The sequence below is a fragment of the Dryas octopetala genome, chromosome 3, assembly GCF_963921425.1.
Source record: "Dryas octopetala chromosome 3, drDryOcto1.1, whole genome shotgun sequence".
Lineage (NCBI taxonomy): Eukaryota > Viridiplantae > Streptophyta > Magnoliopsida > Rosales > Rosaceae > Dryas > Dryas octopetala.
Genome location: NC_141368.1, coordinates 3,306,330 through 3,330,458, shown reverse-complemented (window position 1 = coordinate 3,330,458; position 24,129 = coordinate 3,306,330). Strand labels below are relative to the sequence as shown.

Below are 24,129 nucleotides of genomic sequence, written 5' to 3'. Positions count from 1 at the left end.
CAACCCAAAACCAATTGGTAATGGGTAGAGAGGCCCAAGACTTATAAGCACATATGTTAAGCTCTAGTTTTCCGATGTGGGACATTGCTCAACATTACTCTCAACACGCCCCCGCACGTGTGGCGATATTTTGAGCCTTACACGTGAACAAATTGTATTGGGTGACGTGGGAGCACGTGTGGCCGTTGGGCCTTACACGCGGATAACCAAGCTCTGATATCATGATAGAATTAGAGCATCCAACCCAAAACCAATTGGCAATGGGTGGAGAGTCCCAAGACTTATAAGCACATATGTTAAGCTCTAATTTTCCGATGTGAGACACTGCTCAACATTACTCTCAACACGTCAAACGCCATTATTCTTATACATATTTTTTGGTGAGAAACTTTTATATATTTTTACTATTTTTGATCATATTCAGATATTATTATTATGAACTCCACACACAAAAGTGCTATACATTTATTTAGAAATTAGACTAAAACAAGTAGAAAATTTGAATTATTTTTTAATATAAAGTTCTTCATTAATGTCTAAAAGTCAATAGTTAATTCAAAAGTCTTAAGCTTTAGGCTTGCGAGCAGCTATTTTTGTGGTTGAAATTTCATTTTTATACAAAGAAAAAAAAAAGATTAGTGGATGAAAATGGTGGGATGACATTATAGCACATATGCTTTCGTCAAAATTAAACGTGTAGGGTTTGCGGCATAAGGTCGGTAGGCGGGTGATGTAAGTTTGGGCCATTTTGGGGCATTGGGAAAACTGAAAAGGGACGGTGACCCACACGGCCTCCAATTCTGCTTTACTTCATCACCAACTGTCTATCCCATTATTTTATAATAATAATAATATTATTAATACAAGATAGCTTTTAAATACCGACATTGGAACATTGGGAGGATTCAGACAAAAAAAAAAACATTGGGAGGACGTGGCAACGTGCACACAAACATGGATAATAAATAAAAAAAATGATAAGAATATTTGCTCATTTGGTGTATTGCAAAACATCAAATTGTATCCCATAAATATAATCATTTTTGTCAGAGTTATCCTGATTCTAAATTGATTAGTCAAAAACTCTGCCAACTATTTAACGAGTTTTCAATCTAAAATGGGAGAAGCTAGAATTCTTGTTGTCACATGGAACATTAGTTGGCTAGTTAGCCGGTTCATACATGTATACAATATATAAGGTATAAGGAGATCTTGGAACATGGGCAAGAAGATACAATTGAAACCAATTGCTTTAAAAAAAGGGTTTACCACCTTAAAAAGATGATAACAATAACAACAACAAACGTATAAGTCCAATAATTTAGGGAACAATATTATATTTTCAATTAGGTTGTCTAATTGAGCAAGTAGGTTGTCTAATTGAGCAAGGTATCAACAGTATTTATCAAATTGAAACTGCTATTTTTTTTGCCTTTATATAGCCTTTATTTATGCTGCAACAAGGAGGAGAGGGATTCGAGCCAATAATTTGGCAAGTATTAATTGGAGCTTGTTTGTAGGACATCTTGGTCCAGCCAGCATTGGATTTTCTCAACCTACATGTATAAATGTGATATTGCAGAGTGCACTTATCCTCCAGCCAACTAGGAAAACCACATACAGATTACGTGGCACGCCCTAAGCAGATAATGCCGACCTCTGTCTGAATGACTTGTATCATAATTATTAATGAATGATCAACCATATACATTGGCGTTTGTGTATGGGCTTGCCTCACATTACCCATTGTAGGAGGCCCTACAACATAAAGATGATTATTCGATTCATTTCTAGAGAGCAGCAGCCAAAATTTTCAGTTTGGACCACCTTTATAGTGGTAATTAAATGTTATTACTAGCAAATTAGCAATATGAAAATAAATTATCCCGCCAAAAACAAGAAAGTAAAAGTAACTTTCTCACCTACAATAACAAAGGCCAAGAAAAGTCCACTGAGGCACTAACAATGTAAAATGGCATATCTTACTTGTCCACTAGCACCTATGCAATTGCTATGCTATCATGTATTCATGTCAGTTGTCAGAGCAAAAACAAATGGTTGAGAAAGGCCACTATTATAGCACAAAAAGGTCAGATGTTCCGACTGCAACAAATGGAACATCCCAACTACAGAAACGTATTACACAGAAAGAGAGAGCATGCTGAAGAACCGCCTAATTATACATTTTACTCTACACAACAGTGACCATGATGGTCTAAACTTTGGAAAATCAACTTGCCTCAATCATCTGAGCTATATTCACTCGATTCTGGGAGTACAGCGACAGCAGCGCAGCAAAATGAGTCTTTATCCTTCAGGAGAAGACAGCTTCCATCTGAATTCCATTTTAGATCGATTATGCTAAACTGTGGTAGTGGGATACTCACACAGTAAGCACCGGCAGGAGTCCACATGTACAAATGAGAACTTCCGGTGCAGACAACAAGACGCGTGCATGTAGGGTCCCAAACTGCTGCTCGAATAGGATCTTTCTGCACCAAGATAGCTGCTAGTTCAAGATGGTGTATGTCCCATATCCAGAGAATACTTGGCATGCTATCATTGCGAGTACAGATAAATTGGCTATCATAGCTCCATGACATTAGGCCTACAGAAAAACCTCATAGTTTTAGCCATATGGTCCATACAAACATCCAAAAGTATTATGCTGAAAGTGCATTTGAAGTTTGCAGTTCTGCTTACACGTATATTATATCAAAACAACATGAAACAAAAAATAACCGACCCCCCGTCCGGAACTAATAAGCACCATGCAGGTTCACTGATCGTGCTCCACACCCGTGGATCACTCTCTCCCCTTAGGACTATTAAGAATTTTCCTTTCCCTTTGTTTAGAAGTTAGCTACTCTCTTTTTAGAAGGCTATATCGCTTGCGGGGGAGTACCCCCTGCGCCCCCCTTTCCCCGGTGTCCATTAAAGATTGAAGTATACCGTTCAACTCCTTTCGAGGGAGTATCATCATTAGAAAAAACTCCTACTTAAAAGCCTGCTAGTACTTTCCTCGTTGAGATCATCAACCCACCAACCCAATCATATATGTGTTTTGATAACTCATATGGTCAACAAACCTTTGAAAAAAGATGTCCTCACCCAAATCCATGAATAAAAGCAGCTGACATCACAAGATAAGGTATTTATAGTATTCACGATGATTCAGAGTACAGCTCATACAAACATATCTGACTGTAATATCGATATCAAACTCTAATATAGATCCCATTAGAATTCATAAACTTGTCCCCAGACCTTGAAGTTCCCCAACTTGCAACATTTGTCCAAAAGTATGAATGGTCTCAACCATGTAGATGTTATCTGATGGCGAGGCTGATGCATTTATGAACACTCAACTTTCTAATTGCACCTCTTCTCTGTTAATGCAAAACTAGCTAGAACATAGACAGCTTTGATTGTTTTTTCATTAAATTAATTTGGCAAGTGAAGATTACATGAATAATTACCCCAGATAATATCTCAAGAGCTACTTCATATTTGAGCTATTGCATTGACTGGGGTAGTGGGGTCTAAATACTGTATGTTTATTTGTATCAGTAAATTACAAGAGGGAGCAAGGGCTTACCAATTCCTTGTTTGGGGTTAGGTTTGTCTGCAGGAGGCTTCTGGAAAGGCAAACTGATGGGCACTTCTGTAACTTCGTACCTGACTCTGAAGTGCCCTTCTGAAGCATCTTCTTGAAAAGAAAACATAAGCAAATAAATACAGTGGAAAAAGAAAAGGGATCCAATCAAATAAGTTTTGCATATCAACAGAAGGATCTTTTATTCTTTGGCCTAAAGGAGTATTATGTAAAAGAAGGCTACAATGACATACCCGAACAATCACACTATTTGAGTTTTACTTTGGATAAAATACAAAGCAAGAACAAAATTTAGAGAGGTAACATGTCATACCTGTTTATTTAGAATAAAATCACTTGGCTTAAGCTTATATTAATCTTATTTTAGAAAACTTTACTCATCTATCCTTCAATAAATTAAAAGGTTAAGAAAACAAGAAGTTATACTTAGAGCTTTGGATACAATTCAGTTCACAAGGCAGAAACAAACCTAGCAGACACACAAACACACACACACACACAAAAGAAAAAAAGAAGTTTAAGCTTATGTAGAAGGGTACCGTACGTAGACAAATGACACAGCATATTGTTTTCATAATTTGCAAACCTTTTATAAGTTAAAAAAGAACAGCAATCTTGCTTTTGAGAAATGTACCAACTGTCATGCTTACCATTGTTGCCTTGTGCAAAATCATCATTTAAACATAACTCGGACATATCAAGTAGCAGTGGCTCATCTACTTCCTGACATTTTAGTACTTAACATGTGAGAAACCATCCAACAAATGAAAAGAACAAATGCCTGGCAATCTAAAATACTAATAAGCAATAACCTTAAAAACAGCAGCACAGCAGGGACCACGGACAGTAGATAGATGCATAAATTCAGCAAAAGTCTTCCAAGTCAGGTGATTCAAAACCCGCAACATCTGGTCATAACTACCCACTGCTAGAAACTGGCCACAAGGAGACCATGAAACACTCTTTACGCCCAACCCACTTTCATATGCTTGATACTTAAACAGGCACCTCCCATCGGGGGAGTATATTAGAACCTGTATCAAACCACACCATGAGCTTTTTTGATTAAAACATTATATAAAAAAATTACTGCATATCCTTTTGCCTTAACAAAGCTGGAAAAAAAATGAAGTCGTTACCTTATACTCGAGAGGCGAATCCCATATCACTATTGCACTGTCATCTGGCGACCATTCAGTATCAGCCAAGTCCAATGTGTCCACAGCAAATACACCCATTATTTCCCATGTATGACAAGACAGAAGATTAACATAGTCCTTGCAATCACGCCTTGTGCAAATTGCAGCAAATTTCCCATCTTGGGTGAAAGAAACCCCCTTGGAAGGATGCTTTGGCCATTGCACATGCACACATGCTGTGTTGAGTAAAGACCAAACTGTTAATCGCAGTTGGAATTCTGATGTGGTAAGTATGTGACGACTATCTGGGCTCCACCTAGCATACGCAATACCAGCAGGACCTTCATCTATCTTGCATGTCCATTCAGGTTGGGCCAGCGACCATGCCTGTATCATTGGTCTTTTATGTAGACCACAAAGAATGTACTCAGAATCAAGGGCCCATTCAATATAGCTTATCTTGTCCAAGCATGAAAACAACTGCACAACCTGCATTCGAAATCTAAAATATATAAGATAAACTTGCTAGTTAAAAGCACTGCAGGTGTAGGGAACATTGAGATCAATATCCACAAAATTTCAAAGATTTACTAGTTAAAAGCCTCAAGGAGAGCATGTCACAGTAACTAACTCAAGTTTCAAGTTCCTCTCTGAATAAGAATATTTCCTTATTTCCACTGAAGATACACAAGCTCCTATTCCTAACCACTTGTTCAAGAACAGTCAAAATTCATGAATGCATAGCTGCCGAAATTGACAACTGCAAGCCCACAACAGTACATTTGATCATCAAAAGTTCAAAACTCTTGCCTACACTAATGAGATTAGATCCTCAACATTAAATTTAAGTCCCACGTCTTAAATTTCCCAAAAAAAAAAAAAAATCCAAGTTTAAAATTGTTCTAATTTGTCAGCAACCAAACAGATTACAGCATATTGAAGCTACGAAACTACATTTTCTTTCTCAACAGCTAGATAGAAAGGCTGGGATCTACAAATTTAACTACTCAAGCACCAAATGCAACCGGTCCAGCTTAATTCTGCACCATTTGGTTGCCGTGAAATGTAGTGAAGGTAAGTGAGAGATAAACGAGAACATTTGGAGCTTCCTTTTCCTTGCATTTTCTCGGCAACCAAGCAGATCAATAAATGAAAAAAATAAAATGGGGAATACCTTGAAGGAAAGAGTGTCGCGAATGACGAGGCGGTAATCGACGGCGACGGCAATGTAACGAGCATTAGGTGAGAAACAGCAAGGACCGGTCTGCTTGTAAACCTCCGTGAACTCCATTCACATTCAGATCAAATTTACAGAGAAGCAATTTTCAAATTCATTCATTCATCGAAGGACCTGTGAAATTCGTATTGAAGAGGGGGGTTACTGTTACTGGGGAGTGTTGGAAGTGAGCGATGAGATCCGTGAGAAGAGTGATTGTAATTTGTAATGTTTGATTCTGCTCCAAAATGTTGGGAATTGGACCATGGCTGGTGTTTAAATTTTGAACATACAATGAGGGAAGGGCCCGAAGTAAGAACAAGGCTAGGCCCAAAATTAGTGGGCTTAGTATGATAAGCTCATGCAGCCCAGCCCAAAGTGACTTGCAATGGCCCTTACCATGCTTAAGGACTCCAAGAGCTCTTACATTTCCAATTAAGAACGCTATGGACTTCCATAATTAAATGAACGTAACCAGAGTTCGATAATAGGTTCTACCAGAAAATCTGATAATGAATAATGTTAGAAATCCTAAATTTGTGTACTAAACTTAAATCCCAAAATGACATAGCAGTGTTTCATTAATTCATTCTTGAATCCATTATGGGACTCAATTTTTACAACAAATAAAATATTAACACATACAAATTGCATTCAGATTTGCCATAACATGAAACATGATACTTTCTAATTTGGATATGCCAACCACTTAATCAGAAATTATTATAAAAAAATAGAGTTGCTTTTGATAATTATACAAAGGATTTATTGTGGAAGTCTTTTACAAGGGATTATGATTTGTTTTAATAGAAATTTTTTCTTCAAATGATGGAAACTTGCACATGACTAGACAGAGATGGATTCTCATCTGGACCGCACCGGCTTTGGTTTCTCACCCTTCAATGAGGTAAAAGCGAAATTACCAGAAAACATAGCTTCTTTATCTGCCCACACAAATTACACAATGTTGTTAGACTGAAATTGTAGGCAACATATATATGACGAAAATATTGAAAATCTCTGTGCAATCTTAATATGAACATATTAAAATAATGAATACCTGTTAAGGACAGGCAACTAACTTCGCGGCGGACATATCTAGCCATCGCCTGCATATACACATTCATTCATTGTAATTGTATGCATCAGATAGAGGAGTTAAGACTAACAAGAATAAATTAATTGTTACTAGCTAAAATGCAGTGCAAAAGCAAGGATGAGAGCATGCCTGAACTGCTCGTGATGCAGCATCATTTGGCTCTGATGAACCATCATCAGAAAAGATATTCCTGCAACACCGATTCCAAATGTTAAGACGTATCCCATTATCAAATGGTTGAAAATTTTTATGTTGGGACTCAGACTCAGTAAAGGAACACCATTAATTGACTTTGAATAGATTATTTAAGGGTGCCACGGACATGGACCAAGTTTGGACTAGATTTACCTCCATATCACATTTTGCAGTTCGTCCTGCTTAGCCTCTGGAAGTACGGCAGCATCATAAGCAACAATATTTCCATAGAATATCTTCTCCAAATCCTTCATCCATTTTGTGAGTAGTAAGTTGACCTGACATTTCAAGGGTAAAATCAATTAGCATTTATAACCGTAAACCCTATTCTCTTATATACTGCATCCAAAGCGAACTAACGCTGAAGGCTCCAACATTTTTAGCCCCCCAAATACGATGATTGAGTTGAGTAATCAGAAAATTTCAATGTGGAAACAAGCACAAGCGTCAATTGTCAAAGATATTACATGGTATTGGACATAGAAACTCCTAAAATACTGGACACTAGGAGATAGCTATAGATGTATGTTTTTGGGAATTGAGCAGACTAAACAAATTATCTATTTTTTGGTAATAGTGTACAATAAGAAGAACCCATAAATACCAAGAGATAAAGAAATAAACATGTGCCCAACTAATAGATTCTTTCTGGACAATGCCTTATGGTTGTTGAACCACACTAAACAAAGAAATGCTACGACGCATAGATAATTTAAAATCTTTTCGAAGACAAATGATAAACTCCAATGAGATTTATACATGTTATCTGAAAAGAACCTTAACAAGAAACAAATAAACTTTCAATAAGCATTCAAATTCAAAGCAGAACATATGGCTTAACATATACATACCCCAGCCTTAGATACTCTAAGTTCCACATCATGATTGTAAATCTCGTATACGTATTGCCCGAATTCAACACCTTCCTTCCCCTCTTGTTTCAACCGGCGTAAGCAAAGCCACATATGAAGTACAAGTAAAGAGAATGTTGTCTTAAAGGTTTTCTCCAAGTTGAATACTGCATATTTATGAGAATAGTTTAGATCACCATTAAGCTAGTTATATAGCCTCCCTATATCCTACACAGAACTATATAAGCAAAGGTAACTTCAAGTAAAGTTTTCTAAAATGTATGGACAGTCTCACACTAGAAGAGAAAAAAATATCACTTGTCACCTTCTTACTCACTGAAATAGTTAGTAGTAGGTGAGAATAATGTACGCATGAACAAGGTGAAATGGTTGATGCTAGATATGGTAAATGATATGGAGGTGTTACTGCACCAAAACCCAATACATCCTTTTTGGCCACAAAGACACTGCTTCTAAGACAAATTGCCTATTCCCTTCAACCTTATGCTCTTCTGAGAATCCCCCACCCTTAAAAGACATAAATTACTAGAAGAAAATGAAAGAGTGAAAAAACAGAAACAATTTCTGAAATAAGGAGATCATGCTTGGTAGGAAATTTACAAACATTGCCAGTTAACAATGACGTGCCACTTGCAATCCTCATATCTAATAGCAGACTGCAGTTCGGTACAAAAGAAAATACAGGGGAAAGAAGAAAGAGTGAAAATTTGACCTTCATAAATGGCAGGTTTATCAACTTGTGAAATGATTCGCTTATATACCACATTTGCCCCTCGAATAGACTTGCTTTGTTTGCTATAAAACAGCATCAGCTTAAGCAATATACGCTTAATGCCCTCATATTGTGGCTCCTCAATCCTCAATGGGGAATCCGGGGCCAAAACCAATGAGGAGGGCTTAGACCAAAACAATTTGTCCAGATTTACCTGTTGAGCATTTCTAATTCTCAGCAATGAACTAATTGCAGAAACCAAAAGTCTGACAAGGGCTAGCACACACACACACACAACACAAAGAAACCCAAAAATTAAAAAAAAAAAAAAAAAAGTGTGCATATAATCACAAAGACACTATCACAAGAATACAGATTCGCAACTAACGTTTTAATTCAGAACAATCTATACCAATTAACAAGTAAATCATCAAACTCGATTCAAATTATAACCAATAATTACTTAAATCGCCAGCTTGATTACTAAACAAAACAGGCCTAAACATTAACCGAATTCGGTTACACACATAAATGCAGATGGTTAGATCTAAACGTACCATTGGCGCGCTCGGGAGGCCTTTTTCCACAGTGTCAGCCATAGCTGGAGCCACAGCTGCCGCAGACTTGGCATAGCTTTGGCGCGAAATAACATAGAAATCGTTTCTGAGATTCAAGCTATGCTGTGAACCAAGCCTCGAGAGCTGAGTAACAGCTCTGCTCCATCTTGGCAACATTTTGAGTTCCCTATTGAATCCAGAGAGACATTTCATCAAACACATACAACAACATCATATAGATAGCTTTTAAATTTGAAAGTTAAGGCTATATAACCAAATAACAAATTTCAGTATCAAGTCTTTGCACAGTTCCCTTTATTTTCTCGACAGCCAAACAGAAAGACAAATAAAAATGAGAATGAAAATCAGTCAAGAATGAAATACGAATAAAGGAAGCGTCTATCCAGAGAAAATGTGTAGCGAAGCATGACTGGAAGTCTACATCAAGTAACAAGTATAGACCTTAGACTAAAAACCAAACAGTTGGTTTCTCAGTTGTGATCTTTCTGGGATTTCGTGATTCCAAAACCCTAAATCGAGAGAGAGAGAGAGAGAGAGAGAGAGAGAGAGAGAAGAGCGCGAGTGTGTAAATCTAACGGCAGGGACAGCTTAGGTGTGGAAGTCCGGCTAGCCCCATATTGTTTTTTTTTTTTTTTTGTACATTGCATTTTTTTATTGGCCCTGTAAACAAAGTTGTTAAACTCCGAATCCGGACTCAGATATCGGACGCCGGACCCGAAATACAAGTTACGAACCTCGGATCTAAGTCGTACCATAAGAATGCATTCCAAATTATACCTACAACCCGCAATTGAGATTTTCATTTTACAGGCCCGGCCCATTTTACAAGCATATTGAAGATCAATAAAATTTGTATTTTACAAAAGAAAAAGGAAAAAACTCTCAAACTCAACTAATTAATTGTTAGTCTAATGATATTTTTTTTCCTCAAAAAAATCTCAAATTTGGAACCCCATCCTCAAATTATTAAAAAAAAAAAATTGGAAATATAACTCAAGACTTAACAACAAAATGGTAGAGGCCAACCTTGTCGAAATTGGAAATATAACTTTCAATAAAAACTATATGCAAATAGAACTACAAAATTAAAGGCCCAGCCTGCTGGCTACGCCTATACATACAATTACAACACCACCCAACCCCTCTACAAAGGAAATTTTTCTAGGCCCCAAAATTTAGAAACAAAACTAAGCTTGACTTGGTTACCGTCCTAGCATTGTGTAAATATATTAGTAACGAACAAAAATTTTACAGTTCCACTAGGAACACACATTCACACATTCCTCAGCTGAGAGCCCTTGGCCAGTTACAGTGGACGATATCTCACATTCATAGGTACTGCCTGAGGCTCTCACCACTCATGGTCTCCATTTCTTTAAGAATCGATTGTGCAAGAGATTTAACAGAGGGCTCCACATCCTCCAGCAATTCACCCAAGAAGGGAATAGTTTCAGCCAGGAAGACCAGATATTCTTCTCTCAGATGCTCCACAAGGTATTTAACGATTCTCAGGCCCAAAATTCGAGCCCGGACCTTCTCACTGCGCGTCTGCATCAGCACCTGGGAGAGTCATAATATAAAAATGTCAAAATACAAAGACAAGCATGCAGTAAACCAAACACAATGGGTTAGAATAAGGATCAAATTTTATTTTAAAAAAAAAATCACCTCATAATTCAAAGGCTTCCATAAAAGGTCACTTCCTGCAGTCACGGCCATTTGACCAATACAAGCAACCAATAAATCATCAACTTCCTCCACGGATGGTATGTCTGAATGTTCTTCTGGAGATGATGGTGGTTCTACGACAAACTGTGAAACAATGGGTTTCAGTAGAACCTGCAAACACTTGCAGCTTAAATCAATAACAGAAATGATAACCAAAAAATAATGGAAGGCTTTAAAATTCCGACACTTTATTCTTTTTTTTTTGAAGAGACAGTAGTCATTTTTTATTTAGAAGTCCAGAGATGCCATACGCATCAATTATCAATTCATTAGCACAAAATTTTCTGGAAAAGGAAGTAAGGATGGACTAACCTGAAAATTTGAGGAGTCAAGAAACTTCAAGCTTCCAGTATCATAGAGAAAACATTTATGTAATGACGATAAGACCAATGCCCTGAGATGCCAGTTTCCAAGCAACACGCTGTTGTCCTTCGCTTCCAGAATCTTAGCCTTCTTCTTCCGCGTTGAACCAGAAGTCTTTGCATCTCCAGCAACAGTAAGATAACGTACACAACCTTCCAGCAAGTATTTGAAGTAAGGAACAAAAAGAGACCTGCAATTTAGGATAACGTCATATAACAAAATGCGTCTACACAAATACAAGGGGAATGAAAATGGAAACATAGGGACCTACTAACAACTGAAAGCGCATTCAGGAAGAACTGACTCACCGATGGTTCTCAGCCAGTTTATTTACCAGGCCATAGAAAGATATAGCCCTAGGTATATTTCCTGTACATGCAATATCTTCCACATCTGACTCTGCCCAATCAATAGTCCTAAGGAAAAGAGGCTTGAACATTATCTCTGTCAGTTTCATAGTGAGAGCTATCATTGCATTGAATACACTTTTCTCTACATCATCAATTCTCTGAACAGAAGCAGGATTTTGACGACGTAGATCAAGAGCAAGCAAGCACAGGTCAAAAATCTTAGCATGGTAACTACCAACAGATGGCCTATCCATCCTACCAATCATGTTTTCCAGCATTCCAAAATAAACTGTTAAACTTGAATCACCAGACTCAACTGTACTAGAGTATATTTTCAGTAAGGGCGGTAGAGCAAGACGAACCTGAACAACAACAGCAAGAGTTAATATATAGTGAAATGAAAAATGAAAAAAAAAAGCTTTTATTTTTTAAATAAGCAATGAAGAAAAATAAGCTATTAAAAGTGAACTGAAAACATTCTTAAGGTGCTTACGGGGATGTTCTCAGTGATGAGTCTTCGTACTGAGTCGGCTTTCATTTTCAACTTTTGATCTGTCCCTGACGCATGATCAAGATCAAGCACCATAACTCTTGTAATATCTTCAAGATATGGGTTTAAGAAACCCCCTAGCTTGACCACAACAGCCTCCAAAGTGATAAGAATAGACAAAATAAGAGATTCCTTGGGTATTTGTAACACAGCAGGCATGCTATCAACACCAGATATGGTTTTGATATCTGAAGATAAAAAGACTTCACATGAAATCTTAATCAAATTTTCCATTATGCAAGGAAGCTCAGATAGTGCCCTAGGCCCAAGCACATTGATCAAAGCACCAGTTGTTTGAAGGCAGCTAGAGGACACTGCCAAGTCGTGCATACTGATATTTTTTGTAACAGATGGTAGACACTCACTGAAGATGGAATAATTAGAAGAAAACCTGTGGGCCAGAGCTTCTAGAGCCAAAGCTGCTGCCACCTTCAAGGAGGCTTCCAAATCATCTGCAGAATCATCAACTAACTGAACAATTTTCAGACACATATTGCGAAATGATTCCAGAGAATTCTCATCTAGATGATGCCAATGATGACTGGAACTTGAATTAAATTTATTCTTTGCTCTGGCCGTGTCATGATCCCTAACTGTTTCACAAAGGAGTCCAAGAGCCTGCACAAAAATTTAACTTAATATGAAAAATACTGCCTATTATAATGCAAATGTACATTACCAGGCACATGTAATAAAAGACAAAAATTAATAGACCATATAACCACTGGTTGTCTGTAAAGAATTACATGAATTGATACAATGAAAAACTACAGTAATTGACAGTTAACAGCTTATAAATCCTACTCAGTTTTCTTAATTTATACATAAGTCCTGTAATACAATAAGTAGTACCTTCTTTGCCACATTTCTATCTCTATGGCCAAGCAACTTAGTTATGCCTTTAAAGTGTGTCGAAGGGATCATGACCGTAGTAATAGTCCTCAACACAGCATGTATACACTCCTTTAAATCTTTCCTAATGAAGACATGGATACTTCTTTTCTTCCTTGAATCTACAAGTTGCTGGAGAGCAACAACCTGCTCCATGAGTTCTTCCAATGTAGCCTGACAATTTAAGTAGCAAGCACAATCATCATTGAAGTACAACATACCAAAACATACATAACATATATCTGCTTAGAGAAAAATAATAATAATGATAATAATAATAACAACAACAAGAAGAAGTTAGACTTTAGTGCATCACTAAGTTTTTTTGGTCTGAAGGGCATCAATAAGTTAGATCTTAGTTTCTCAGTCTTTTTTTTTTTTTTTGGAACCCATGTAAACTTAATTTTTTATAATATACAGTTCAAATTTCAAATTTACGTAAACAATTCAAATTTTGAGATAATATATTCCCTAAAATTCATTTTTCTTATTATCTAATCCAAAACCAAAATACCACAATTTAATCATCCTGATGTATAATGGACAGCACCCCTTTTCTTTCCATGAAACAAAATAACCCATAAGACCTATAAACTGGAACAAAAAGAGTAAAAAAGAGTCATGAAAAATAATACCTAATACATTATGGGAACAATGCCTCAACCATTTTTTTATATCCATCAAGGAATAAGACAAGCCAATGTTATATGAGCTTGACTTCAAACACTATTCTTTGTACAAAATCAGTACCTGAATTTTATCTGAATCTTCCCCTGATGCAAGCTTGAATGCAAACTCTGGATCTTGTAATTTGTGTAAGGTGAATCGCATTGCAATTAACAATTCGATAAACAGTTCTGAAGACTGAATACCAGTTCCTATTTGTTTAAGCAACATAACAAGAGGGGGAAGCCATATCATGCATGAATATTGCTCGCATATTTGGAGCGCCAGTGCATACTCCCACTCTCTCTGTATAGAGGTTGTGGAGCTATCTGCAGCATTCATGTTATCAAAGAAGGATAATCCTCTTCTTGAAACTAATGAATGGAAAAGAAGGACAAGTAATGAAGCCAAGCTATTTGACTCTCCCAAAGTCCTGCATATGAACATGTCAACATAAGCAGAATCCAAAGAAAGAACAGGAACATAAAACCATAAAAATTTTACGCCAATAGTACCTTAGCAGATATACAACGATTGATTGCCTTCTATGTTCAGCAACTTCAGGCAATACATTCATGAAAATCTGAAGAGCAAAGTCAATAAAATCACAACATTGTTTACAAACAAGTATCTCGTTCGCACAGTAAGGGAGCTGTGCTGACCCACTAAAAACAGTAAGAATAAATTACCTGGAGCAATTTGTCATTGTCGCCTGTCCCAGACAGCCAACATGGAACAACTGTAGATATAAGATCCTCAAACACACGCTGTGAATGGCTGTCAATCTACATAATTTGATTTAACAAAATGACTATATTACACACACAGAAGAACTCAAGCCAGAAGTTGATGATTCAAAAAAACAGCTTTGCTCATTAAAAAAGCAGTAAAATTAAGTGTAATAACAAACCTGAGTGACAGCTGATTCTCCGATAACAGTAAAAATATCCAGTACATGCTCCAAAACTTTTTCTGGAATAACCTTTGTGATACAGGAAATCAGTGAAAATACATGGTTGCGAGTAACTCCATCCTTTGCAGAATGGGCACACTCAACTAACATTTTCACATTGATCTCATTTATTATGTTCCCCTGCCACAAAAATTGAGGATACAATATTAATGAAACAAGATAAAAACTGAACAACCAACAGAACTGTTAGCATCTCCAAATAACAAATTCAAACTCAAAAGTATGGGAACATACCCCCAGTGGAACAGAATTTATGAGTGATGAACTAATATCTTCTAGGATTATCAGAAGTGTCTGTTGTATATAACTTATTGTGCTTGACATTGTGTCAGAAATGCTAGAGGGAATTTGAACCCACTTTTCATCCCGATCAATAACACCATGTACCCACTCGTTGGAAAAAGTCTTGTAAAGAAGCTTAAATAAGGGCCCCAAAAGAGAATCCCTACAACGAATTGAATGCAATTAGTATAAGAAAGCTTCAAATCCTCACTTTTACACATAAGTGGCAGTATAAGACAGTACCAACCTCTTCTCTATGTCTTTCTTAAATAGCAAAATATCAAGTAGTGAGCTAAGGAAAGAGAGTGCATTTTCTCCTTTACATATCACATCATGGGACAGATTGGACTTCAGATGCCCCGTTAATTTCATTTTCTTCTTTCCAGACACTGAACCAGTCGCACTTCTGTTTTTGACAATGTAATCAAGTGTTTGAACGATAGTAGAGCAAGTAACCTGACACATTCAAAAGTATGCAAATGAGTTGTCTCCACATTGGTTCATGTACTACACTTAACTCCAAGAGAAAGTGATCCGAATCTCAGTCACATATTCCATAGATGTAACTTTTATAAGCATAATTACTTAAGAAGCAAAGCAAAACCAATAAGCACAAAATTAATCCAATAAATTAGAAAATCAGAGAGAGAGAAGAACACACGTTTAAGCGCAGCAAGGCTGCTCTAGTTTCCTTTTGTATATCACCATTAGCATTCCGAAATAAAGGCACAAGTTCACAAAACAGAAGCTCCTGCATGATACAAGAAAATAATGAAAATTTAACCCACTTGCATCTTCCAGTTTCAAATACTAAACAAGTCTAAGTTTTAGTGAGGTGAAAACAAGAACAGTTTAATGAATTTGCAGGATGCCCATGTTCAGTGGCTGTATCTAGAGCTACGGATGATGGATGCTAAATGCAATGGACTTGAGAAAACGGATAAAAATTAACCTGTATTTCTGTCTTTAGCCCACTGTATATTTGACTGTTAAGCTTCTGCAGAACAGTTACACAAGGTTGTATAACAGCAGGGTCTTCTGGAGCCAAACCATCCAACTGGAATAGCAAATAGTCCAGAAAATGATGTCAACATATATAAAGTTAAAGGACTAACATGAAGACCAGAATGCACAAAAATCTAGTTGCAGATAGTTTCTTACTTTCATAGCCTCCAATAAATGATCCACAAAAACATTCTCATTCGATGAAGAAGGCGTAGCACAGCTCTAAGACAGGCAGAAGCCAAATATCTCATTACAGAGTAAACGTATGATGAACTACGCATAAAGTAAAACAAGCATTTAAGGACATCTATCTACTTACCTCCAGTAGAAGGCACAGTATCTGAACTTCAATTTTCGACAACTTCTGACTGGAGATATCCGCCTTACGATGATGTTGACTGCGTCTTCCCAACAGCTGAGATAAAAATGACTCCACCTCTCTATCATGTATAATGGAATTGCCCACTCCTCTCAGCAAAGATAGAATCGCAAGCTGCCAGAAACATCAACTCCATTTAACAATTCTTAAGATATCCTCTGTACATGATGATAATGACAATGATAAAAATATAAAAAACTAGAAATAATAACCAGAAGCATCTAGTAGAAGAGCAGAATTTGGAAAGAAACAGCAGATCAAATAAACAAACCTTTGCATAATCAGGAAGTTTCAGCGCAGAATTCAAAATGAAAGCAAGAATCTTTTCTCTTGTAGATTGATCAACCCTAAAAATATGTTGAGACAAAGTTAACCCTCAAATATAGTATTATCATGCTCAACAATGAACACCAGACCATATTAACCACGAAACCAACATAACAAAGCGAGTCTTTTGCATAAAAAATACAAACATGGAAGAAAATATTGAAGTCAAACCGTAATGTCAATAACTACTTTTAAAATGTAACAAACTTTCTGAGACAGAGAAGCATCAAAGCAGTACTTATCCTAAATGAATGTAAGATGAACTAATGATGATGAGGACAGTGGTTAAGCAAGGCCTATAATAACAACACTGGATCACCTTAGCTCAATATTCTTTGGTGCCAAAAAGCTTTGGCAGGATGGGCTGAGCAAAGAGGCCAAAAGGGAAGAAAGAAAGTTTCTGTCTGATAAGATGAGCCTTTTTTGCTGAACCACCAAGTCCAAGAGTTTATCAAGAAAATGAATCCAAATTGCATGGTTTCCTGATTTAAAAACCACAGATAAAGCCATTATCAAAAAAGAATTAAAAAGGGCCAGAAAACATGTATTCTAAGTGAAGTAATACCATTTTTCTTGCTCGAAGAGTCAACATGAGCCCAAAGTGTGTGTAAACCCTCAATACAGTTCATGGCAGCACTTCTTATATCCTGAAAGAAAATGAATCAATCCAAGAATAAATCCCAGCAAACAGAGAAAATTGCATCTGCTTATAGGATAACTAAAACACAAAAGAACAATCAAAAAACTTGACAGGAAAACATATAGGTAACCATTTCCAGTACACATAACTTCAACTTAGCAGCCAAGAGCAAAGACAATCGCAAAAGAGAAAAGGCCACCGAGGTACCTGGTTATAACTAGCCAGTGGAACAAGAAAGGATGGAAATTCAGCAAGAAGTTGAATTGGCAATCTAACTTCTGATTGAAGACAGAGATATGCAAAACAGTGAAGACTCTCAACTTGGACTGCAACAGGAACATCTGTAAAGTGAAACAGCTGATGCATCAATGCAAGATGATCCTTCAGAAAATAATTACAAAGCGTGTAAGGGAAGCCATGCAGGCACCTTCTTCTGTGAAAAACCTGGACAGGAAACGAGCAGCAGAGATCTTGCACTTTGTGACAAGGTTGTGACGGTGTTCCTTGAAAATGTGCTTAAACTGAGAGGCTGAGAAAAAGACAAACAAGTCCCAAAGCCAGCTAACCCACTTCTCATCATCATTCTGCAACAATTAAAAAGCATATATAACATTTAGCACAGACAATAACACAATAAATACAGATATGATATCCATGACCATTTATCATAGTGGTCTTAAAAGACAAACCACAGAAGGAATTACTAACCATGGAGACAACTGCAGGCATCGCAGATAAAAATGCATCCATTAACCTCCAAAATAGGCAAATTAGAATATTTGTGTTTAATGCTCTCAAATTGGAATCAAGCTTGTCAAGGAATCTACTGCAATCCCAATTTAGCATTTCTGTATTGAACTACAAAAACAACAGGGAAAATGGAACAACAAAGTTAATCAGCACCAATGTACGACTATGAAATATAAATCTGGCAAGCTCCAGAAAGTGCTGAAAATTCATCTGGGATGGTTTTTAATATAAAAAAAAAAAAATACATCTATCTACAAATAGTTTTCTCTTGCCTCTTCTATAGAGATATCACCCATAGACTCAAATGCTTCCCATTCAGCCTTCAGTGCAGGAAAGCCAACTTCAAAAATTGCCAAAAGTTCAGTAGATTCTGACACACAAAGAAAAACAGAAGTCAGAATCAATTACCATAGATGCCAAAAATCAAAGCAAGAGGAATACAAGAAACACCATTACTGGAGGTCTCACAAAGTTCAGAAAGACACACACATCAGTTATTTGATATAGAAGAAACACTATTATGCCAAGAATAATAGAAGAATAGAAAGTAGTCGAGAAGTCATTTCACAATTCAAAAGGCTATAAATCAATTTACAAATGAAAATACAATTGAAGGAGTCAAAAATCCGCCAAAAGGGTCAGAGAGAGAGAGCATACTATTCTTTTGAATAAGTGCCTGCATCATCACCAAGAAGAACAGTGTCTTTGACAACTCAAAGTCATTAGAACTCTTAATAAGCCAAGGCAAATATTCTTCAGCATGCAACGAGAATCTGCCGGCCAAACTAGTAATGGTGTCCAAGTTAATTGAGGGCAACTTTCCTGGTTGTGATGCCTACAATTCAGAGTCGACTTCAGAGTTACTCATTTCACATTAAAAATAGATATCAGACAATCATACATACAAGTCAAAAACTAAAAGCAACAGAATTAAAAGAGAGATAGAATCCAACCGCCCCCCCCCCCCCCCCCCTCCATACACAGCTTATTAAAAGCTTATTTAACAATTTCCTCAAATCTTAGTCAAGAGAAAAAAAGGAATTGAAGACAACAAGCACACTGGAACTAACAAATAGATAACTTACCAATTCTGTATTGGAGGCAAGATTCTCAAAAAGTGGCCATTTTACTTCCTTGGCTATTTCCAATGCTTTCAAATTTAACCTTTGTGTCTGTACTCAGTGAAACATAATTCTTTTAATAAGAAGTTCAACTTGTTGGAAAAACCATTTACAGGGTACCAAATTGGTGCAAGAACTGCAAAACTGTAGATTAAATTTGAGGTCTAGACAGAAAAGAAAAGAACCTTAGGCAGAACAAGGAGTAAAGGAAATATCATAGAAGCAAGTATATTGCAACGTTCAATACAATCATGGATATCAGAGCTAGCATTCTTCAGGCACAAAAGAGCAACGTCACATGCTAGACTAGTGTTCTTGGATGAACCTGCAACAAAACACGGAATGAAGAATGAGAAATATGCATGCTATAGTAAGATAATTAGTACCCCGTCTGAACCAGGAAATAAAAATAGAGTGAAAGCATCCACAATATAATACTCACTTGACATAAGAAGACCAACACATCTTTTTAGCACATTATCCAGTGCTTCAGCAATATCAGAAGAATTTATTATGGCTGACAATCTGTCTAGGGACAGAGCCGCCCGCACAACAGTAAGATCATCATCATGAAGCTGTCGCAATATTGCATTTTGGATAGTTTCAAGACTCTACTCCACAGGAAAATGAAAACACATAAGAGCAGGATGATTAGACCCCTGAAAGCAACCATATTCTAATATATAGGCATGATTTAAAAAACTCTCTCTCCCCCCCCCCCCCCCTCCTCTTCTTAAACACAAACATATTCAGTCCCAAGTGTCAAACACTTAGGTTATGTCAACCACCAACAGTGGAAAGAAAAAAGAAACACTCTCCACTTTGTTGGCCTCTGACCTCTGTGCCAAGTGCCAACAATTAGAAACCCAAGACAAAAAGATACCTGTGGATTTGTAGCCTTGGCTTCCAGAATACTTGATGTACTTAATGCAGACAGCGTACGACAACGAACATCAGCCTACACCACATCACAAAATCCCGATAGCACAAGCTTACTTTGACAGAAAATGATTTCCATACCTTACTGAAGCATACACATTTATGAGTAGAAATAAAAACCATAGGATGATGATAAAGAATACCTTTGGATGATGCAACCCAAACCAAATTTTTGATTCTGAGAAGGCTAAAGACATGTCCAGATTCCCATCCAACATTTTACCCAAAATTTCATATACTGAGCCCCCTTTCTTAGATTGCACATTTTTTTCCTGTTCAAAATAGTCAACAATCAGAATACCCTGAACAAGAACAAAGAAGGCATGTGTGCGCACAAACACACTGGGAGAGAGGGAATAAATTGGCAACATACATCAAGAAATTTGTGAACCGCTCCATGTAGTTCAGATGGATATTGCTTACTTAGAACAATTAAAATTTTCTTCGCCCAGCTTCCTAGAAGACAACCCAAAAACATGATGAGAAATGCAAAGCAGATGCAGTCAAAAGAAATGGACTCATTTAACTCATTTAAACACGAAGCTCAAACAAAGAGAATAAAACCAAAATGTCTGCAAATATGAAAGATAATAGAGAGCATAATATATTTGTGAGAACAATACAACAAAAATTGATACAAAATACCTGATAAAAATGATGTCGAATTTTTAAGTTTTTGTGAATTTTGCAAGCAGGATGCTAGGACCTTAGCAACTACATGTTGAACAAAATTCTTGGAAGGAATTGTCTCTAGTATTGTGATCAAAGCAAGCTGGCATGATTCGTTAGAAGAACTGCAAATAAATTATCATAAGATTGAATGAAATGGGAAGAAGACAATAGATCTTATCAAAAGAAGAAGAAAAAAATATGGTGGAGACAAGAGATGTCCACAAAAATAAGTGAATACCAAAAATTGGTTTCCCACCTGTAGTCAACCAGAGAATCCAAAAGCAGATAAAGGAATCTATCAATATTGAACTCGTTGAACAGCCCCAAAAGAATCCCAGAAAAATCCCTTCAAATGGAAGTAGAAAAGAACCTCAGATAATATGAAATTAATGACAAACGCACAAAGGATATGAAACTGTTCAGACAAATAATGCAATCAAGGACTACCTAATGTCCATCAAAATCTCCAAAGTCTTCATTGGGAGGATATCAACATCTTGCAACTGAAAAATTCACAGAAACTTTTAAGTAAAAGAAAGTCAAGAAATTATGCATACACATACAGCAAACCAAAATATTAATTCAAGGAAGCCGGAAACTATTACAAAAAGACTCTGAAATGAAGGGTTTGAATATTTTTTTTAAATACATTAAAATAGAGGGTTATAAGAAGACCCCTGGACTAAGGGACACTGAGCAACCCCCCCCTCCCAATCACTAAGAAGAGGCTCTATTGCACTCAAACACAATCAAATTAGAAATGACACAGTAAAATTTCAGGAAATAATTGAATGATACGACAATCTAACTGCATATAAGAACAAAGAAGTACCCGGACAAGGTTGATCAAAGTCATAAGTGATAACCGAAACAACTGAAGATCAGCAGACTCTTTTGCATCCTCTCGAGCAATTTCAGCAATTGATCTAATCAAACTCTTGACAAGTTTGGGAGATAATGTAACTCTACTTGCTAGCACAACAACAATCATCATGGCACCAGCCTACAAAAAAGAATAAATATTTTACACTTAGTGTTGAGAAGAAAAAATCACACAGTTTACACCAGAACCAGACACTGAAGAGAATAAATTAGCGTGGCAAAGTAATCAAAAGTCAACCACCCTTCAATATTTTCTGCGTCCCTATCCCTTGAATACTTGTATGTGTCATCAAAATACATATTATACCTTTTTTTAGCAGTTTTAATGTGTGAGCTGCTAAAGTGACCAAAATAACAAAAGCTGGGATGCATTCAAATTTATTCAATGTTATATATACTTTTTAACATATGACTGGCAAGATAAGAGTACAACTCAAAAAAATTAGGTGGAAAATCAGTAAATAATATTGATCTCTAAAATAAGAATATTCTGTCTCTCAACATCACCTTATTTTCTGAATGTCCTTTTGAGCCAGCCTCAAGTCCAGAAATAACAAGTGAAAGGATTCTCTGCACAACATCACTGTCAACAGATGTAACAGAACCCAAAACCTCGGTAACAACTGCCGTGCAAAATCCGACCACGGGCCTTGAAGGACGATACTTCTTTGATGGGGATGCCTGTAGCAAAACAGTCATTTAAATGACACCATGACAAGATGGTAATCAAACAACCAATTAGAGTTACAAACACTCACATAGTTGCATAAAATCTCCAAAACCCCCTTATCACGAGTACATTGCTGCACTATAACCTTTCTAGGTGGTGGTGCACCAGAAGCTTTTACGCCGTCCAGGAATTTCCATTTACTATTTCTGAACCATGAGGAATAGTGAGTCACAATCCGTTAACTTCAGCAAATGACAAACAACATAGAAGAATTATAATTGACTAACCTGAAGCTAATTAATTGAACTATTCGGACAAATTCGTGGGTGTCATGGTATGGCAAAGCACACAAAATTAATTCCTCGAAGTTGTACACATGAATCCTGAAATTTCAATATACACCACATTACCAAGACAAATATATGCAAAAATATGTATATATAACAAGAATGTATACAATTAAATAGCACAGAAATGATTTGACAATATTAGTTGAAATGAGAACATACTTATATCTGCGTATCAAGTACTCGAGCGTCTTGATTGCCGACGGGAGTTCAAAATGTCCCGAGAGTAATCGTAAGTAAGAACTGATTGAAGCATTAATGCGATTGTTTTCCTCTATGCCCATCAACTCTCTATCCAATTCTGTACTTTTTTCGCTAAACAAGTCTTTCCTATAGTTTCTAAACCGCTCATCGGTGCTTACAAGGACCTCAAGACCTGAAAACCAAAAACACATATTCTAACACATAAAGCAATAAAATTTAGCAGAAACCAATAGAAATTAAGCTCTAAGTTGCTTGCATTGACACTATTTTAATAGACAGCACTAATTCACTTCAATAGAGAGCACCAATAACTTTCTCTTTTTCTATTTTTTTCTCGGTAAACGAACGGAAAAAGAAGAGTGACCTTGCAGTGCAATGGAGAAAATGGTATCGATGTCGATATCGGCGGCTGCTTTAGCGTCTAAGAGAATGGAAGGGCGAGTGAAGGGCCTCTTGTCCGAAGGCTCTGTGTCGGCTTGTACCAGCGATTTTATTTTTTCTAACTGTTTTGCAAGCGAGGTCGCCATGTCTCTCTCTCTCGCAGTTGATGACTACTCAGACAATGAAGTTTAACTGTTCGCTTTGTTGTTGTTGTTGTGGCTTAAGCCCTAGAGTTCTTTTGGAAGACCCGAACCGGCTCCGGAAGGTTTAGGGTTTTGGTTTGGGGACACTTCTCAGAGCCAACTTTGGAGGGGTTTAGGGTTTTAAATTTTCTTTCTCCTTTTTCTTTTTAAAGTTTTGTGGTGGCGGTGGTGACGGTTAATGGGGTTTCACTTTACATGACAGACGTGTAAAATTTGGCTGTCATTTTTATTCTGATTCTTCTGGGTTCGGCCATATAAACGACATGCCGTCTGAATTTCACTTATATAGTTACTTCTCCAATTGCGCAAATATCAAAATTTTAGCATGTTAGTGTTTCAAATAGGCTTGTCCTATTGTACATATGTTGAATTTGTTTTC

General features: G+C 36.8%; 3 protein-coding genes across 6 annotated transcripts; all 3 read right to left on the bottom strand.

The window, feature by feature from the left end:
• Positions 1-2,059: 2,059 nt before the first annotated feature.
• LOC147289638 (Transducin/WD40 repeat-like superfamily protein) lies at positions 2,060-6,199 on the bottom strand. Of its 3 annotated transcripts, none has more exons than XM_086237255.1 (6): positions 5,930-6,199; positions 4,756-5,244; positions 4,429-4,650; positions 4,267-4,339; positions 3,599-3,709; positions 2,060-2,608 (listed from the first exon to the last, which is right to left on the bottom strand). In XM_086237255.1, the coding sequence occupies exons 1-6, from the start codon at positions 6,044-6,046 to the stop codon at positions 2,241-2,243; spliced, it is 1,380 nt and encodes a 459-aa protein (XP_086093381.1). In that variant the 5' UTR covers positions 6,047-6,199; the 3' UTR covers positions 2,060-2,240. The 3 variants fall into 3 exon arrangements, with proteins under 3 accessions (XP_086093381.1, XP_086093382.1, XP_086093383.1); XM_086237256.1 differs by having other exon boundaries at positions 3,599-3,706; XM_086237257.1 differs by having other exon boundaries at positions 4,756-5,155.
• Positions 6,200-6,670: 471 nt separating this feature from the next.
• LOC147289637 (ubiquinol-cytochrome C chaperone family protein) lies at positions 6,671-10,022 on the bottom strand. Of its 2 annotated transcripts, none has more exons than XM_086237137.1 (8): positions 9,869-10,022; positions 9,407-9,593; positions 8,850-9,063; positions 8,117-8,283; positions 7,419-7,543; positions 7,200-7,260; positions 7,032-7,080; positions 6,671-6,915 (listed from the first exon to the last, which is right to left on the bottom strand). In XM_086237137.1, the coding sequence occupies exons 2-8, from the start codon at positions 9,581-9,583 to the stop codon at positions 6,836-6,838; spliced, it is 873 nt and encodes a 290-aa protein (XP_086093263.1). In that variant the 5' UTR covers positions 9,584-9,593; positions 9,869-10,022; the 3' UTR covers positions 6,671-6,835. The 2 variants fall into 2 exon arrangements, with proteins under 2 accessions (XP_086093263.1, XP_086093262.1); XM_086237136.1 differs by having other exon boundaries at positions 9,791-10,018.
• Positions 10,023-10,454: 432 nt separating this feature from the next.
• LOC147289636 (ARM repeat superfamily protein) lies at positions 10,455-23,797 on the bottom strand. Its single transcript, XM_086237190.1, has 39 exons — positions 23,531-23,797; positions 23,125-23,338; positions 22,903-22,998; positions 22,704-22,821; positions 22,453-22,626; positions 21,896-22,066; positions 21,511-21,566; positions 21,320-21,409; positions 21,037-21,185; positions 20,765-20,847; positions 20,535-20,663; positions 20,336-20,410; positions 19,895-20,063; positions 19,638-19,777; positions 19,417-19,503; positions 18,989-19,166; positions 18,604-18,701; positions 18,290-18,439; positions 18,009-18,165; positions 17,789-17,922; positions 17,507-17,588; positions 17,261-17,423; positions 16,886-16,961; positions 16,555-16,728; positions 16,392-16,457; positions 16,183-16,287; positions 15,892-15,981; positions 15,478-15,686; positions 15,183-15,393; positions 14,886-15,068; positions 14,665-14,760; positions 14,491-14,558; positions 14,060-14,408; positions 13,271-13,483; positions 12,362-13,036; positions 11,827-12,230; positions 11,468-11,708; positions 11,096-11,266; positions 10,455-10,987 (listed from the first exon to the last, which is right to left on the bottom strand). The coding sequence occupies exons 1-39, from the start codon at positions 23,691-23,693 to the stop codon at positions 10,757-10,759; spliced, it is 6,438 nt and encodes a 2,145-aa protein (XP_086093316.1). The 5' UTR covers positions 23,694-23,797; the 3' UTR covers positions 10,455-10,756.
• Positions 23,798-24,129: the final 332 nt, after the last annotated feature.

Bases quoted from the DNA above. Each gene is read 5' to 3' on its own strand.
- LOC147289637 (XM_086237136.1), bottom strand. From the start codon at position 9,834: ATGCTTCGCTACACATTTTCTCTGGATAGACGCTTCCTTTATTC. The intron at 8,284-8,849 runs GTCAAATTTTCA...ATAAATATGCAG, and splicing joins TAAACCTGCCATTTATGAAG to TATTCAACTTGGAGAAAACC. The intron at 7,544-8,116 runs GTATGTATATGT...TTGAAATGTCAG, and splicing joins TTAGAGTATCTAAGGCTGGG to GTCAACTTACTACTCACAAA.
- LOC147289636 (XM_086237190.1), bottom strand. From the start codon at position 23,693: ATGGCGACCTCGCTTGCAAAACAGTTAGAAAAAATAAAATCGCTGGTA. The intron at 17,424-17,506 runs GTATTACTTCAC...TTTTTAAATCAG, and splicing joins CTCTTCGAGCAAGAAAAATG to GAAACCATGCAATTTGGATT. The intron at 11,709-11,826 runs GTGAGTCAGTTC...CCTAAATTGCAG, and splicing joins AAACTGGCTGAGAACCATCG to GTCTCTTTTTGTTCCTTACT.
- LOC147289638 (XM_086237255.1), bottom strand. From the start codon at position 6,046: ATGGAGTTCACGGAGGTTTACAAGCAGACCGGTCCTTGCTGTTTCTCA. The intron at 4,651-4,755 runs GTAACGACTTCA...GGTTTGATACAG, and splicing joins ATTCGCCTCTCGAGTATAAG to GTTCTAATATACTCCCCCGA. The intron at 4,340-4,428 runs GTTATTGCTTAT...CTAAAATGTCAG, and splicing joins GCTGTGCTGCTGTTTTTAAG to GAAGTAGATGAGCCACTGCT.